General features: G+C 40.9%; 1 protein-coding gene across 1 annotated transcript; it reads right to left on the bottom strand.

Moving 5' to 3' along the window:
- C4BPB (complement component 4 binding protein beta) lies at window positions 1-17,518 on the bottom strand. Its single transcript, XM_078440677.2, has 7 exons — window positions 16,937-17,518; window positions 9,999-10,176; window positions 9,300-9,476; window positions 7,910-8,086; window positions 2,432-2,525; window positions 764-890; window positions 1-213 (listed from the first exon to the last, which is right to left on the bottom strand). Exons 1-7 carry the CDS (start codon window positions 16,970-16,972, stop codon window positions 88-90), a joined length of 915 nt encoding a protein of 304 aa, XP_078296803.1. The 5' UTR covers window positions 16,973-17,518; the 3' UTR covers window positions 1-87.
- Window positions 17,519-17,794: the final 276 nt, after the last annotated feature.

Here is a 17,794-nt window from a genome sequence, read left to right on the forward strand (position 1 = left end):
TTTTAGAACCAAGAAGAAGGTTTATTCATAGGGTGCTTTTCTATGACCCAGCCTGCTCAGCTATAATGTCAGGGCATCATTTTTTGGCTACAGCTTGGCTTTCTGAATTTCCAGAAAATATTTTACTTCCTCCATCGTTAAGGAATTTTTCTTGAGTCTTTTCATAAAGTTCCGCATGGCTTTGCAAAGGTCTTTCGTCTCCTGAAAGGCAACCTGAAAAAGAAATTTTTTTTTTTTTTTAAGTAAGTTACAGCTTAAGAACTGAGATTCTCTGAAGCCATATACTCTGAAGCTAATGCATAGCGTTTAGGTCCCTGATCTGGGTATTCAACGTGATGAATCACTTAAATTTTTCTAGCTTATGTATACTTATTGTTATCCCAGTAATAAAAAAAAAAAAAAAAGAGGGATCTATAAAAGGGATCTCAATGAAAATTGATCTGTTCAGGGTTTTTTTAAATCTAGAAGAATTTCAGAGACTTTTTACAGCAATACATACAAGTCTAAGACATGAGTATATAAAACTCGCTCTATAAAGTCCATGAGACAATAACTCTTACCAACACGTCCTCATGAGGTGTTTGTGATGATGGTGGTGAATGAGAACTTTTCATGTAAAAATACGAATTAATAGTTTATGATCCCTCTTCTACAATCGGGCCAAGGCCAACTCTTCAAAAACATCCCACAGTGAACAGATATTTACTGAGCATGTGCCAGGAGATACAACTGTGAACAAGGCAGACAAAAGCCTACTACTTACAAGCACCCGCTCAAACTTGGTCTGTGGAATTGGTTTGGGAGCTTCTTGGATCAACTCACAGACTGGAAGTGCACTGCTCCACTCCCCATCAATGCACCGTTGGTCCCGCGTGCCCACCAAGTGGTACCTGAACAGACATTAGAATGGCAACAACACTTAACCTTTCCACCTCTGATCTGGGCTAAGGCAGCCAACTAAGGTTGGTTTTGTATAGTTGTTTTCCGCATTTCCTATGGTGATAGGATCCACCTCCCCGAGCCTTAATGAATGCTTAAGTTATTTCAGTATTACAAAGCAGCCATCAACTAAAGTCACTCTCCTTTGGGGGGTGGAGAGGACCCAAGTGATAATTCAGTCTGTAAAACACGGACCAGTGAGATCTGAATACGTGTGTTCACACACAGTTGTTGGGTGGAGAGGGTGAGGGATGAAGTGTTTCATCATTCAATAACTTAAAAAAACATCTGCCATCTACTCTCTAAAAAGGAGTGGAAAGCTAGAGAAAATCCTCAAATAAATCTTAGGAAGGAGATACAGCTTTTAATCAGAAAAAAAACATGCCCACTGGAAGTTTATAATAAGACTGAAATGCTAGTGAAGCAACACGACCCCGAGTTAAGAAGGTTGAAGCCGAGGAAAGAGTAGGTAATCGGTAAGCTAGAGGATGAGGTAGTCTAAATTAAGGTTAGAATTTAATTAGGATGTATTAAAGCTCTATAAATCATTCTCTTTCTTTTTCTTTTTTTTTAAAGATATATATTTTTTTAATTCAAAGAACTGCAAATAGGAAACCAGATTGGGGGAGGGGGGGTGGTGGCAAGCTGGGACAATAAATCATTCTCTTTCTTTACCTCCATGTGTTCTGTGTTTCTTTGAGTTTTTGTGCTGAGAGTCTTTGAGACTCTGAGAGTCTTTGTGTTTCTTTGAGTTTTTGTGCTGAGAAAAAAACATACATTTTAAATATCTTCTCTTGTCTTTTTTTTTTATTTGAGACAGAGTGTGTGCACAGGTAGGGGAGGGGCCGAGAGAGGGGGCAAATGAGAATCCCAAGCAGGCTCCATGCTTAGCCCAGAGACCAACATGGGGCTCGAGGCCATGACCCTGGGATCATGACCTAAGCAGAAATCAAGCGTCGGACGCTCAACCCACCGAGCCACCCAGATGCCCCCGTCTCAACTAAGAGAAAAAAAATGTAATACTTTAGGATAAATACACTAAATACTTTAGGATAAAGACATGAGTCTATCTTTTAGAGATTGGGGACAGCTGGCAGTGGCCAAAGCAGCTCTCGTCAGAATGAGCTCAGACTCCTGAAGCAGTAGGAAGTCAGGGCACGCGGTGACACAGGCTGGGTCACTCCCCACAACAAAGCTACCAGTCAATGGGCAAGATCTCACTTTGTGGGGTTTTTTTTTATAATTTTTTTAAATTTTTATTTACTTATTTTGAGGGGGGGGGGAGTGAGAGAGAGAAAGAGAGAGAGAGAGAACGTGCTCAAGCAGGGGAGGGGAAGAAAGAGAGGGAGAGAGAGACTCAGAGCACAGAGTCCGCCCTGGGGCTCAACCTCACAAACTGTGAGATCATGACCTGAGCTGAAATCGGATGCTTCACTGACTGAGCCACCCAGGCGCCCCACGATCTCACATTTGAAAGGCTGCATACACTTACCTGTCTTCACAGTAATAAGTAATAGTCGAACCTAAGTTGAAATCTCTTCCCTCAAAATAGCCATGAGCCGGATTCCCAGGAGGGCCACAGTCTCCTGAGAAACAGGAGAACAGGAATGACGGTCATGAGTTACGCTCAGTTAACAGCACCCCCTAAGTTTAGCTGTCTATGCGGGATCTTAGGGCACCTTCTCCATTCACTTCCTTCTGGTCAGAATCATGTTTATCCTGGGAGAGACTGCCTTCTCCTGCTCATCCGCTGAGTGATTAGGAATGTGGGAGTGCTTTCTGATTGGCATGAGTTTTGAGGAAAGGAAGTTTAAATTGCAGAGATCGTCAGGGAACAAGAAAAGAAAAATTAAACCAGAGGTAGAGGTGGGAGTTGCAACTCCCTAAGAGAGGAGATAAATGGTGGGCGTTCAAATGGAGGCTGACGTTCTCTGTGGGACAGAAGTGTGCAACATGAGAGCTTCAGAAACGCAGGATACAACTGGGAGGAAAAAGGTGAGTCTATAAAATTGTGGAAAGAGAGTTGGACAAAGTACGAGATGTTGTGAATTTTGGGTTCTGCCTCTTCCACGACCCATGATTTTATCCTTCTCGGTTTCCCTCCTAACCTATGAGATGAGCAGGTTAAACAGAATTATTTCTTAAGTCCCTTTGAGCTCTGAGATTATATACATCTAAACATGATGATCAAGGTTAAAGGGTGAATGAAGAATAATTACGTAGGTATATATTTATGGAAACATAAATGCCTTCAAACCAAATAGTTGAGTAAAAACAGCAAAGCATAAGAGAGTATGTGTTAGTATAGTACATAGTATGTGATACTATGTATTATAATAATACATACAAATTGAAATGTAATTATAATAATAGCATAAAATGCTATTTTTGTAAAATACACTCATGCATCTACGTATATGAACAGAAAAAAAGCCTGAAAATTATATATCAAAGTACTCTGTTACTTCTGGGCAGTAGGTTTGTAGGTAATTAAATGTTTTATTTTCTGTATTTTTCTACACCACAGATGTTTTCTTTGAGAAGTTAATAAATAATTTTTAGAAGATCAAAAACTGAGTTCAAAAGCTGTATAGAGGAAAGGAAAAAGGATTTCCATGAGTTGATTAAGGAACCCCAGTACAGACAGGGCTCTCCTGGTAACTTTTAAGAGTTTTCAACTGAAAGAGATAATATGGATCTTGGGCCTAAGCAGAAAAGAATCTGCTTTACCCGGGGACCTAAGGAGCTTTCTTTAGAATTGGGCAATGAACTAACACAAAAAGACAGAGATCCTGCATTTCAGAGCTAGAATGGGAAGTCCTGAATTAAAAGAGATTAAAAGAGGGGCGCCTGGGTGGCGCAGTCGGTTAAGCGTCCGACTTCAGCCAGGTCACGATCTCACGGTCCGTGAGTTCGAGCACCGCGTCAGGCTCTGGGCTGATGGCTCAGAGCCTGGAGCCTGTTTCCGATTCTGTGTCTCCCTCTCTCTCTGTCCCTCCCCCGTTCATGCTCTGTCTCTCTCTGTCCCAAAAAAAAAAAATAAATAAAACGTTGAAAAAAAAAAAAAGAGATTAAAAGAAATAAATTCTTTAAACCTGTGTCAGGCTAATAATAATGATGTTATATGCTTGTAATTTAACTGCCTACAGTATATATGTATGTTTCAAGTAACCCCTAACTCCTTGAAAGAGGCTACATATAGTTTGTGCTTTTAAACTGCTTATTGGGGCACCTGAGTGGCTCAGTCGGTTGAGCATCTCTTGATTTCAGGCCCGGTCATAATCCCAGGGTCATGGGATCGAGCCCTGCATCAGTCTCTGTGCTGAGCATGGAGCCTTAGGATTCTCTTTCTCTCTCCCTCTGCGCCTCTCCTCCACGCACGCTCTCTCTCTTTCTCTATAATAAAATAATTTAAAAAATTAAAAATAATAAAAAGCTGCCTGTTATTTTAATAGCTACTGCCAAAATATATCTACAGAATGATATCTCTTTTCCTCACTGACATAAGTGACTAGCCCCTCATATCATGAATGATGTTAGGTGAAATAATTTTTTTTTTATTTGCTAATTTGATCAGTAAAACGTGTATGTAATTTTACTATTCATTTCTGTAATTATTAGTTATATTCATTATCTTTCCATAAATTTGAGGAACATGAATGCTGTTTGGGGCCTAATCTTGGAATTGTTTAGCCTTAAAATTTGCCAGAAACATAGGGGAAGGGAAGCAAAAATGAGATAAAAACATGAGAGAGACAAACCATGAGATTCTCAAATACAGAGAACAAACTGAGGGTTGCTGGAGGGATGTTAAGTAGAGGGATGGGTAAATGGGTGATGAGCATTAAGGAGGGCACTTGTTGGTATGAGCAATGGGTGTTAAATGTAAGTGATGAATTACTAAATTGTATTCCTGAAATCATTATTACACTATGTGTTAACTAACTTGGATTTAAATTTAAAAATAAAATAGGAGCGCCTGGGTGGCTCAGTCAGTTAAGCGTCCGACTTCGGCTCAGGTCACGATCTCATGGTTCATGAGTTTGAGCCCCGCATTGGGCTCCGTGCTGACAGCTCAGAGCCTGGAGCCTGCTTCGGATTCTGTGTCTCCCTCTCTCTCTGCCCCTTGCCTGTTCATGCTCTGTCTCTCTCTGTCTCAAAAATAAATAAAAACATTTTAAAAAATTAAAATAAAATAAAATAAAAATAATAAAAGTAAAAATAAATAAAAAATGGGCCCCAAACCTTACAGACACCTCATCAAAGAACATATACAGATGGAAAATCAGCATACGACAAGATGCTTGACATCATTTGTCATCCGGAAATGCAAACTGAAACAAGGAGATACCATTATACAACCATTAGAATGGCCAGTCTGGAACACTGACAACACCAAATGCTGACAAGGATGTGGAGCCACAAGGCCTCTCCTACGTTGCTGGTGGGAATGCAAAATGATACAGCCACTTTGCAAGACAGTTGGATGGTTTCTTAGAAAAAAACTAAATCTACTCTTCCCATAAGAGCCAACAATCGCCCTCTTCGGTATTTATCCAAAGGAGTTGAAAACTTACATCCACACAAAAACCTGCACCCGATATCTATAGCAGCTTTCCTCATAAATGTCAAGACTTGGAAGCAAGCAAGATGTCCTTCAGGAGGTGATCGGATCGATAAACTTATGGTACATCTGGAAACGGGATATTATTCAACGGTAAAAGAGAATTAGCTGTCAAGCTATGAAAAGACATGGAGGAACCTTAAATGTATATTTCTAGGTAGAAAAAAAGGCAGTCTGAAGAGGCTACATACTATATGATTCCAAATATATGACATTCTGAAGAAGGAAAAACTATGGAAACAATAAAAAGATCAATGGCTGAGATGGGTGGGGGAAGTAGAGAGACCAATAAATAGAGCACAGAGGATTTTTAGAGCAGTGAAGACTCTGTATGATATTATAATGATAGATATACATCATTACACACATGTCCGAACCCACTGAATGTAAAACACCAAGAGTGAATCCTTAGGTAACTATGGATTTGGGGGGAATATGATGTATTAACATTGGTTCATCCTTGGTAAAAAAAAAAAAAAAAAAAAGTACTAATCTGGTGAATGATGTTGACAATGCAGGAGGCTGTGCATATGCGGGGCTAGGGAGTGTATGGGAAATGTCTATACCTTCCCCTCGGTTTTATTATGAATCTAAAACTGCTCTAAAAAACTAAGTCTGAAAAAAATTAAGTCTTTAAATCAATAAATCTGTAGTGTTAGATATGTACCTTCCCAAAGGAGATTTCAAACTCAATTTTTTGTTTTATACCTTTAAATTTGAAACTCTTGGGGTGCCTGGGTGGCTCAGTCGGCTAAGCGGCCGACTTCGGCTCAGGTCATGATCTTGCGGTCCGTGAGTTCGAGCCCCGCGTCAGGCTCTGTGCTGACAGCTCAGAGCCTGGAGTCTGTTTCGGATTCTGTGTCTCCCTCTCTCTGACCCTCCCCCGTTCATGCTCTGTCTCTCTCTGTCTCAAAAATAAGTAAACGTTAAAAAAAAAAAAATTTAAAAAAAAGAAACTCTGGGTAGAATTCCATTGCAATACCAGTCTGTCCATGCAGGACCACGGTATATCTTTTATTTAAGTCTTATTCCATGTCCTTCAGTAAACTTTCATATAGGTCTCATGAATGGAATTATTTTTACATTTCAATAGTCACATCATAATTATTAGAAAGTAATACTATTGATTTTTCAATATTTATTTTGTGTCCAAGAATGAAGTTTTTTAGTAGAATTTCTTGGATCTTTTAAGTATGTTTTACAAATAAGTATATCCTGTGACTTACCAATCATTCTAGGAATCTATCCTACAGAAATAATAGCATAGACATAAAGATATATGTATATGTATACATACATAACATTCGTTTCAGCATTGTTTGTAATAGCAAAAATACAGAAATAGAACAAACGTTCATCAATACTAGAGATATGGAATAACTGATGGTGTATCCACATTATTTTTTAAAAGCAGGAGATAGAAAAAACAAATAAATAAAAGCAGGAGATACAGCCACATATACTGATCGAAAAAGATTCCCATGTATAATGTTACATAAAAAAAAAATTTAAACAATACAAAGCACAAAGTCCCATTTTTGTAAGTGTATATGTGTGTAGATGTGTGTGTGCGCATTTGTTTATTTTAAATGTCTGCATAAACATAGGAAAAGACATGAAGCAAACACATTCCTACTAATTTCCTCTGAGAAGTGTGAATTACCATGTTAGAAGGAGGTACTTCTAATATATGTTAGAAGGAGGAGGTACTTTTTTTTTTTAATTTTTTTTTCTTGAGAGACAGAGACAGTGTGTGAGCAGGGGGAGTGGCAGAGAGAGAGGGAGACCCCGAGTCCAAAGCAGGCTCCAGGCTCTGAGCTGTCAGCACAGAGCCCAAAGCGGGGCTCAAACTCATGAACCACGAGATCAACACCTGAGCCAAAGTCAGACACTTAACCCACTAAGCCACCCAGGCGCCCCTCAACTCTTATTTTATATAATTTTGCAATGGATGAGATATGGTCCTCTTCCCCTGTTTTCATGTATTTTTCAAATAAGAACTGTAAGGCGTTATCATGAGACAAACAAACGAACAAAGAAAGTCAGATGCCCCAAACTATCCTGTGTTGGACTTAGTAGGAAAGGAATCCTACTTGAGAGGGGAAATAAAGTGTTCATTGTTTGGATGCTGTTTGTTTCACTGGAATATACCATTTGAGGTGAGTTTTGGCTCTGTGAGCTCCATTTGTTTTCTGGCTTCCTCCGAGATCCCAGACCCTTCCCAGATACAAAAAAAAAAAAAAAAAAAAGAGAGAGAGGAAAACATCATTGCAGGGATGTGACAAATGCCTAGGGTGTCCCTCTGGTCAGTGTCTTTGGATTGGTGCTTGTTTCTCTGACACTTACTGCTTTTGCAGATGGGTAAGGGAGGCATCCAGGTGTGGTCGTTCATGCACTGACTCCAGTTGCTGCCCTGGAGGATGTAGTTTTCATGGCACTTAAAAGTGACTTTGTCACTCACATTCACAGGACCTGAGAAACTGGGTTCACCATTCACCAGCACAGGGTCAGGACAGTGGCCCACTGAAGAAGAAAACAGGAAGTGATCGGAAAGAGCAGGAGAAAGTCCGCCACTGCGGAGGCTAGACCACCTCAGTCTTCAATGAGAGAATAGAAATCAGAACTAAAACTGTACTTTATAACGGGGACTCCTACACGGTACCAAATCGTATCAGTGCAGGACGCGAAGGGACTAGGTTGGCCTGAGTGTGGTAGGAAAGGTCTTGGTCATGCACGAGAGTGACAGTTGGCACTTGAACTTACGAAAAGTAACTAAGCACATAACTGGAAATGATCAATAGCATGTTCATCATCCTGGTAAGCGTTGCTGAAAATACTTCACCCTATGCTGGAGGCAAGTTTTTCCCTCCCTTTCCTCCATGAAGAGACACATCACTCATCAGTTTGTACTTTGTTTCATTTTGCTTCCCCCCCCACCCCCCACCCCCCACCCCCCACCCCTCCATGAAAAAAACAGGAGAGAAGGTGAACTTGTTGGTATAAATAAAGGATAAACATTTGGTGTGCTTTACTCTAGGTATCAAGGAGAACAAACCCAACTATTCCTAAATATACTAATAATAACGAGGATATTGACCAGTTATTCTCTGTCTCTACAGACACCACAAGTGAGTTTTGTGAATGTGAGCAAATCACTTGGATCTCAGTTCTCACATTTGTAAATTGAGAATATAAATGTGTCCCAGTTCAAAAGTCATATAATGGATGAAATAAACTATGACATATTTACTTCAAAATAATAATCATGCAAAACAGAATCGTTGAGAAAAAAGATTAGTTACATGTTGACAGTTGTTGAAGCTCAGTGATGAGTGCATATGACCTGATTTTGCTCTTTTGTCTTTTGTATATGTTTACAATTTTTATGTTATAGAAATTCTATAAATAGATTTCTATAACATAAAAATTTTAAAGGAGTATGATATTAAATTAGACCCCCCCCCCAAAGCCAGTTTTAATATATGGGAGAAATTCTTCCCTCCCTGCAGGGGTGATTGAGTCTATTAATTCTATTAATCAACTAATTAAATCAACACTGAGGAAGAGCTGACCATGTACCTTGTAAGAGAAGTTCCACCCTGGGGTGCTTTAAAAATTAATTCCCAGAAGTTGAGAATTTTTGTCTTATAAAGTTTTAATGCGGCCTGCGGGAGGTAGGATGTGTAAGAGCGGGGCGAGATGACAAGATACACAAAGAAACAAAATTTCAACTCACATTGGCATGTGGGAGTGGAAGTGGGAGTATTCCACTCCCCAGAGGCATTGCAAATAAAGGTTTTCTCTCCTACCAGGTGGTAGCCCTTGATACAAAAGTAAGTCCCCAGAATTTGTCCTTCCACCTTCTTTGCGACAAATATGCTATATCCCACTGGGGGAAGTTCTGGACAGTTCTCTGTTGGAAGGAAAAAGAAAACAGATTCACTTGGCATTATCACGTGCTGTGGCGAGGCCCCGTTAGACAGCCATCCGAGTGTCCTTTTCCTGGATTATTGATTCTCCTTCCTTGTACAATTCCATGTCCATGTATATCCCCATCCCCCCCTTCCCAAGAATTCCCAAAGTTTTGTTTTCAAAAGGATAACAGGCATTACATTCAGTTCAACCATGAAGATACAATTCCCTTTCCAAATAGCATTTCTGGAGTTTATAACAGACAAGACCTCTCAAGATTTTGAAACTGGTACTTTTTGGTACCAAATTGGTACAGCTAACCACCCACTTCGTAGAGCAGAATTATCATTAAATATTTACTAAGCCCCTACTGAGTACAGGGCATTAGGCCAAGTCATTTGACATTTTTCAATAAAGGAAATACATTTCATTGACTTAAATTTCATTAAAACCATAGACAGCATGCTTCGTACCCCGCAGGCTGATATTAAGTACCCTAGAAACTAATCTTAAGCATACGCACCGTATGAGGCAGAAACCGGCCACACAACCACAAGATAGCACACAACCCGCAAAAACATCTTGCGATCAGTTGCTTGACCCAGGCTGGAATTAACCCAACACAGACAACACGTGGTTTGGATCAAAGTAGGAGATACCAACCACCTCCCTCCTGGAGATGTTGTATTGATTTCTCTTCCCTAGGAAGAATGAAAAAAAAAAAAAAAATTCTACCAAAGGAAATAAGAACAGCTGTGAGGAAGTCAGTACAGGGAGGGATTTTGCAAAAACACAAAGGGGCGGCTGATGAGCCGCCCGTTTTAAAATTCAGTTTTAGAAACTGCCTGGTTGTGTCATGCAAACCCAGTTGACCAGGCCCTTTGAACTGCAGACGGGCCAGATGGTGTTACCCTGACTCTCAGTTCTGTCAATATTTGCTCGTGTTTACCATCCAGCTTCTGTGACTCTCTCCAGCGTTGCGGGCGGGGGTGGGGGGGACCAATCTCTGGTGCTTTGCCAAGTGAGACCCAACCCTGAGTGCCACCTCTCTCAAATACCAGGTGCCCCAACAGCACCGAAGGCTGAAGACGAGAAAGCTCAAGGAGTGAAACTAACCTTACCTTCCTCTGACCTTCCGGATCTATGGCTCCCAGCAAGGAGCTGATCCCAGTTACTTCCAAACCTGAGAAAAACTCCAGTCCTGCGGGGACACTTTGTCCTCATTTGCCAGGCCTGTGCCAGGGTTTCCATCCTGTGGGTCTTTGGGAGGCAGGATTTAGCCTGAGTCCAGAGTCAACCAAATGATTTTCCAAGGGAAATAAGGGAAAAGCTTTTGTCTCGGGAATTAAAACATGTAGAATTGCTTTTGGGCTCTCCTACCTTTTATTCATTTATTCATACATTCATTAGTATTTATTTAATTATAGCAATTAGCTGGTTGTCCGTGCTCCAATTATAAAATTGGGGTAAAATTCCTCCAAATGTTTAGGTTTTAATGAAATAATATAAAGCATCATAATAAATATAAAGCATAAGGACACAGTAATGTCTTTTTGGGGTGTTTTGGGGGATGTTTTTTATTTTGAGAGAGAGCGTGAGAGTAGGAGGTCCAGAGAGAGAGGGAGAGAGAATCCCAAGCAGGCTCTGTGCTCTCAGCACAGAGCCTGATGTGGGGCTTGATCCCACCAACTATGAGATCAGGACCTGAGACAAAATCAAGAGTTAGACGCTTAACCGACTGAGCCACCCAGGGGCCCCTGGACAGAGTAAGGTCATAAATGTTCTTCTCTTCTCTGTCCATTATCATTACTTTATGATGATTTGTTCATGTGTTCTCCCACACGAGACTGTTAACAACTCTAGGACAAAGATTGTGCCTAGTGTATTTCTATGTCCTTTCTTGGCACTCCATAATGCAAAGCAGAATTGTCTGCTAAGTAAATCTGAGCAATGCAGTACAAATAAAAAGAACATAGTCATACAGAAACTGTACCATAGCCCCTCAAATCCATACTGATAATGTATCATTTACTGTATATTACCTTTATGATTTCTCTATATCTTATTTTCACTCAAATAATATGTGAATTCCTATAGGGCAAGTACTCTCTATTTTTTGTCTTTTTTTTAAATTTTTTTTTTACGTTTATTTATTTTTGAGACAGAGAGACAGAGCATGAATGGGGGAGGGTCAGAGAGAGAGGGAGACACAGAATCTGAAACAGGCTCCAGGCTCTGAGCTGTCAGCACAGAGCCTGATGCGGGGCTCGAACTCACGGACTGCGAGATCATGACCTGAGCCAAAGTCAGACGCCCAACCGACTGAGCCACCCAGGCGCCCCTTTTTTTTTGTTTTTTTAAAGTAGACTCCACAGCCGGCATGGAGCCCAACATGGGGCTTGAATTCACAACCCTGAGATCAAGACTTAAGCTGAGATCGAGTCTGACACTTAACTGACTGAGCCACCCGGGGCACCCCTAGTGCAAATACATTTTACAGTATAATTCTCAGGGGTGCCCCAGGTGGCTCAGTCAGTTAAGCATCCGACTCCTGATTTTGGCTCAGGTCGTGATCTCATGGTTCCTGAGACAGAGCCCTACACTGAGCTCTGCAATGACAGCCAGAAGCCTGCTTGGGGTTCTCTCTCTCCCTCTCTCTCTCTGTCCCTCCCCCCCTTGCACGCTTGCTCGCTCTCTCACCCTCTCAAAGTAAATACACTTTAAAAAAGTGAAGTATAATTCTTGAAACAGTAAATAACATGATACTCATATTAAGTATAACATGAGCATGTGTCAAAGATTTTGCTCATGAATTAATGAGAGAACCATTAAGAAAGAGGCTACAGCTAATTCAAAGAAGAATTTGAGGAACAGAGATTTATGTGTTCAGTCAAAGGCCTTCTGAAGTGACTCTTCTAATCGATGTAAAACTGACTAATATCATACATGGCAACACCCTGTAATATTTGGAATCAGCTTTTCTAACTCCCGGAAATTAATTGAATCTCTCTCTTCTGGACAAAATTCATTTGCTTTGTTATCAGAATCCTTTGCATTGTTTTCAGAAAAAGAATCATTTGCATTCCAAATTAACCTCTAGTCTTATAGAGTTGTAAAAAAGACGGATTGACAATCAAAATTTCACACTCCTGTGAAACTGATGATCCCTGAGAGGGTCTACAAAACAATACTCAGTCACCTACTGAAAATGTCTCCAGTGATTTCTTTTTGTCTCTTTTGTCAAGCTTCGAGTAATTTTTCTTAACACACTACATATTCTACTTCTTGAGGAATACAAGTTCCCCAGTACCTACTGTATATATTGTTTGTACAATACATGATTTTTAAAAAACAGAAAATTGGGGCACCTGGGTGGCTTAGTCAGTTAAGCGTCTGACTTCGGCTCAGGTCATGATCTCACAGTTCGTGGGTTTGAGCCCCGCGTCGGGCTCTGTGCTGACAGCTCAGAGCCTGGAGCCTGTTTCAGATTCTGTGTCTCCCTCTCTTTCTGCCCCTCCCCTGTTCATGCTCTGTCTCTGTCTCAAAAATAAATAAACATTAAAAAAAATTAAAAAAAAACAAAATTTTGTTTCCTCCTAAAATTAGGAATTTGTTTATTCCTAAATGAGAAATTCCTAAATACCTAAGAAAATAGAGCATTATTACAGGAAATAATTGCAAGTAATTCTTCATCTCAATGGTTTATTTCGGATCCATATTAGGGCTTCAGAAAGGCACTATATTATTTAGACTATTGTTTTACTAATACTTCTCTATGCAATGTAAAAATATTTACACTAAGTGAGATATATAGAGATTACACAACCTCACAAAGTTTAGGTCCAATTTTCCTGTCAAATAAATTAGGAGAGAACTTTGTTTTCAAAGCTTTTGAATTTTAGGATTACATATAAGGGAATACAGGACTGCATGTTTTATTATGAGCATCTGAGCTTAGAAAAATTAATGAGAATTCAGAAACCCTTCTGGACCTTTGGACGTTAAGGACAGTTTGATCGAATCCAGATTGTTTTCTGGAGAACGGGGCTAACAGGTCAAGTGCAGAAGTTGTACTGACTGGTTAGCTTGCTCCACGAAGGAATGGGCCGACAGTGGTTAGTGGAAGGCTAAGACTAAGATTAAGACTAAGGAGGTGAGCAGGGATGTCAGCCAGGGAGTTGTGGGAAGTTAAACTGTTGTGTGCACATGAGGTTTCAAGAAAATTGGGAAACGACATTTCGACAAGTTCTCTGGTATGTTATGAGTGGATTCCCTTTGGTCTTTGTCATGATGGTTCAGAAAAGATTTAAAATGCTTCTCCACCTTTTTTTTTTTTTTAAATATATATCAAGTTGATGTGTCTTGAATATCTCGCCAAGAAAAACCTGGGCCAGAGAAGTAACCTTTACGCAGAGTACGTGAGAATGAAACGAATATAAATTTCTTTAAAGGTCTAATTGTTCATGAAACGTTGTAGAATAACCATTGGCGGGGAGTCAAATGAGAGACTTAGTGTGGCCTCTGTGCTCCTTCCTGTTGGTGACCATGTAGGCAGGATTCCGGTAGCTCCCCAATAGCTATGTGGTACTGTTGGGGTAGAATCATTTTGAGGATAATATGTTAACTTCACAGAAGGACAGAGGGGCAGAAAGTCCTGGATGACTGGGGAAGCTCCATTCCAGTCCTAGACTGTTTCTTATCTCCACACCGCTTCTCTCCACACTTCATTGTGGATGAGAGTAACCTTCTGTCACAGGTAAGGTGCTGTTCTCTGGGGTTTGCTGGCACCTTCTAATCTGAAACACTGACGAATCCAAGAAAATAAGGGTCTACCAGTGTTTGAGTAAAATGACCCAGGAATTTAAATTCAGAGAAGAATGTTTAATAGACCTTATTAGGGGTGACGGGGTGGCTTAGTCGGTTAAGCGACCGAGTTCGGCTCAGGTCACGATCTTGCGGTTCCTGAGTTCAAACCCCGCGTCGGGCTCTGTGCTGATGGCTCAGAGCCTGGAGCCTGCTTCGGAGTCTGTGTCTCCCTCCCCAACTCATGCTCTGTCTCTGTCTCTCAAAAATAAACAAACATTAAAATTAAAAAAACAAAAATAGACCTTACTAAGTTATGCCCAGAGACTGTTTCCCTTTCCAGCCATAAATTCTAAAAAGGCAATGGACAAAAGAGGAGAGAACCTGGTAAATGAAAACTGAATGTAAACAAGAACGTAAGAGGTTCACTAATGAAGAAAATGCAAATGGACGAAGAAGCTGTTGTTCTCTGCAGGTTGTGTGGTTGAAGGCACTACATTCTTTGAGGCGAGGCTCTATGAGATCTGCAACACTGCTTCCCAAGAGTTCCTGTGCTTGTGAAATTATTTAATTGCAAGGAGGAACTGGTCTCTTGAAGGTGACCTAGTTGTCGTGGGCAAGGTGCCGCATAATACCAACAGGGTAGGTAGGTGCCCTTGGGAACTGGAACGGAGCTCTGAAGTGAGTTGCCCTGCCTGTGGTGATGAGCAGTGGGGCATCGGCTTCACGAAAACAAAAGGAGACAGACTATGCACCTTGAGGTTAAGAAAAAGAAAACACACACCTGGGGGGAGGCTTAGTGAAACTATGTTGTTACGATACAAATTCCTAAATATTCTACAATGTCTGGTTTAAAAATCTAAGCGTTTCAGAATCCCATATATTCTTCTCCTCTGCTTAAAAAAGTTAATATCAAATAGATATCTCCTGATTTTTTTTTCTTAATGTCAAAGAAAAGAAAGGGAGATGGGTTGTGTCATTATCATCTAGCTCCTGCTTTGCTGCCCTGGGGTCACGACCTCCCCTAAGCTATCTGTGAAACGTACATGCATCTACCTTTTGGGGGTGGGGGTCAGGGGGCCCTTAGCTTTCGTCAAATTCTCTAATGAGTTCAAGACCATGAAAGTGGGTTTGTGGCAGGATTCTCGCACCGAGAGTCGTGGCACTGAGGCTTTTCTTTCCAGGAAGCCATTTTATTTGTGCTGGCACTGCTCACTTGGGTTCCTATCGGAACAACTGAGCCCCAAATGCCACGTGGCATAGTTTTTAATACACTTTTTACTTTTTTGTCTCCCATATATGGTAACACACAAACATGTAGTCTGAGGGGCGCCTGGGTGGCTCGGTCGGTTAAGCGTCCGACTTCGCCTCAGGTCGTGATCTCACGGTCCGTGAGTTCGAGCCCCGCGTCGGGCTCTGTGCTGACAGCTCAGAGCCTGGAGCCTGTTTCAGATTCTGCGTCTCCCTCTCTCTCTGCCCCTCCCCTGTTCCTGCTCTGTCTCTCTCTGTCTCAAAAATAAACGTTAAAAAAAATTTTTTTTTTAAAAACACGTAGTCTAAGTGGTCTCCTATTACGAGGTCCAGAGGGATGTTGTCACATACATGTATAACCAGGTTGCCTTGAGGTTTTGGGTTTTTTTTCTTTCCTTAGGGAGGGGACCCTACCACGGGTTGGACGGTGCAGAATACTTCGAGACAATAAAGCACAGTGATGGCTATTGCTGGATTCACACAGGAAGTGCCGGTGGGGTCGTCACCAACCTGGCCAAGCTAGTGAGCTTGAAGGCTGATCTTCTCACAGTGAGTCCCCAGTGAAGATCCGGGAGAGGTTAAAGATCTGATATAATAATTAAGGCTACAGAAATCAGACAAATAATGACCACCACCCAACACCGGGGCACTGTCTGCAGAGTCATTTTTTAATACTGGTATCTTTTTTTTTTTAACGTTTTATTTATTTTTGAGACAGGGAGAGACAGAGCATGAACAGGGAAGGGTCAGAGAGAGGGAGATACAGAATCCGAAACAGGCTTCAGGCTCTGAGCTGTCAGCACAGAGCCCGACGCGGGGCTCAAACTCACGGACTGGAGATCATGACCTGAGCTGAAGTCGGCCGCTTAACCAACTGAGCCACCCAGGCACCCCATTATACTGGTATCTTTATTAAAGTTTCTAGCTACATTAAAAAAATAGTCTGGGGGTGCTTGGGTGGCTCAGTCGGTTAAGCGGCCGACTTCAGCTGAGGTCATGATCTCATGTCTCCTGGGGTTCGAGCCCCGCATCGGGCTCTGTGTTGACAGCTCAGAGCCTGGAGCCTGCTTTGGATTCTGTGTCTCTCTCTGCCCCTCCCCCACTTGCACTCTGTCTCTCCCTCTCAAAAATAAACAAACATTAAAAAAATTAAAAAAAAAAAAAAGTTTGTTATGGGGCACCTGGGTGGCTCAGTTAGTTAAGCATCTGACTTCGGTTCAGGTCACGATCTCACGGTTTGTGGGTTCGAGCCCCACGTCAGATCCTCTGTCCCCCTTTCTCTCTGTCCCTCCCCCCGCTCATGCTCACTCTCTCTCAAAAATAAACATTAAAAAAAGTTTTTAATAATAAAAAATAAAAATAGTATATGTCTGTTGGTCCCTCATTGTTATATATCATACCATTTACCTTGTTCTGAGGTGTGGGCTTTGACAAAAACTCCATCAGTGTTGAGGTAAGTCAATTAGTGTGTTCATTCACCTACTTGTGAAATAGGGAGAATGATTGCAGACATGCTTAGCCTTCTACAGATGATGGCTGGACCGCTGAATAAGATAACCCCTGCAAGAGTGCCTGGAGACCTTTCCAAGAAAAGGGGACAAGGACTTGGTTTTACTCACTGCATGGCAACCAATAGGTGATCATTAAATATTCTTTAAAGAAGTTAAAAAAGCTGCAGAATGTCGATAATACATGGCAATAAGGATCCCCCCGATATCATTTTAAAATGGCTAATGTAACTTGATAAAAGCAGGAGTCACCAGTCAAAACACCAGTTGGAAATATATATACGTATATTGTTGGTATAGTCCGTATATAGTCCGTATACGTATATAGTCCGTATAGTCCGTACATAGTCCGTATATATATACGGTATATATACGTATATAGTCCAGTAATTTGAGAACCTTTTTAAAGAAGCTAGTTTCAAAAACATTTTGCACATCACCAACATTTTGTGTTATGTATATAATGCGCCAAATGTTATCCTATTTTGTGTGTGATGTTCAAATTAATCATATCTTTAAATTAAAAATAACTTTTATTATGTTTCTTATTACAAAGCAATGCATATTACTGACATATTTTAGCATAATTTTATTTTCTCCAGAGAAATGCATCTCGTGGATGATACTTACAATAAAAATCAATGAGAAAAAAAAGTATTCAAAAGCCATTCACTGTGTCTTAGCACAGTTATCACCCTTTTATAGAAGACAGATACCTATGCCCTGGAAATTTAGTTTAAGGTAATACTATGGACAT

This window comes from Panthera onca, chromosome F1 (assembly GCF_046562875.1).
Source record: "Panthera onca isolate mPanOnc1 chromosome F1, mPanOnc1 haplotype 2, whole genome shotgun sequence".
NCBI classification, from domain to species: domain Eukaryota; kingdom Metazoa; phylum Chordata; class Mammalia; order Carnivora; family Felidae; genus Panthera; species Panthera onca.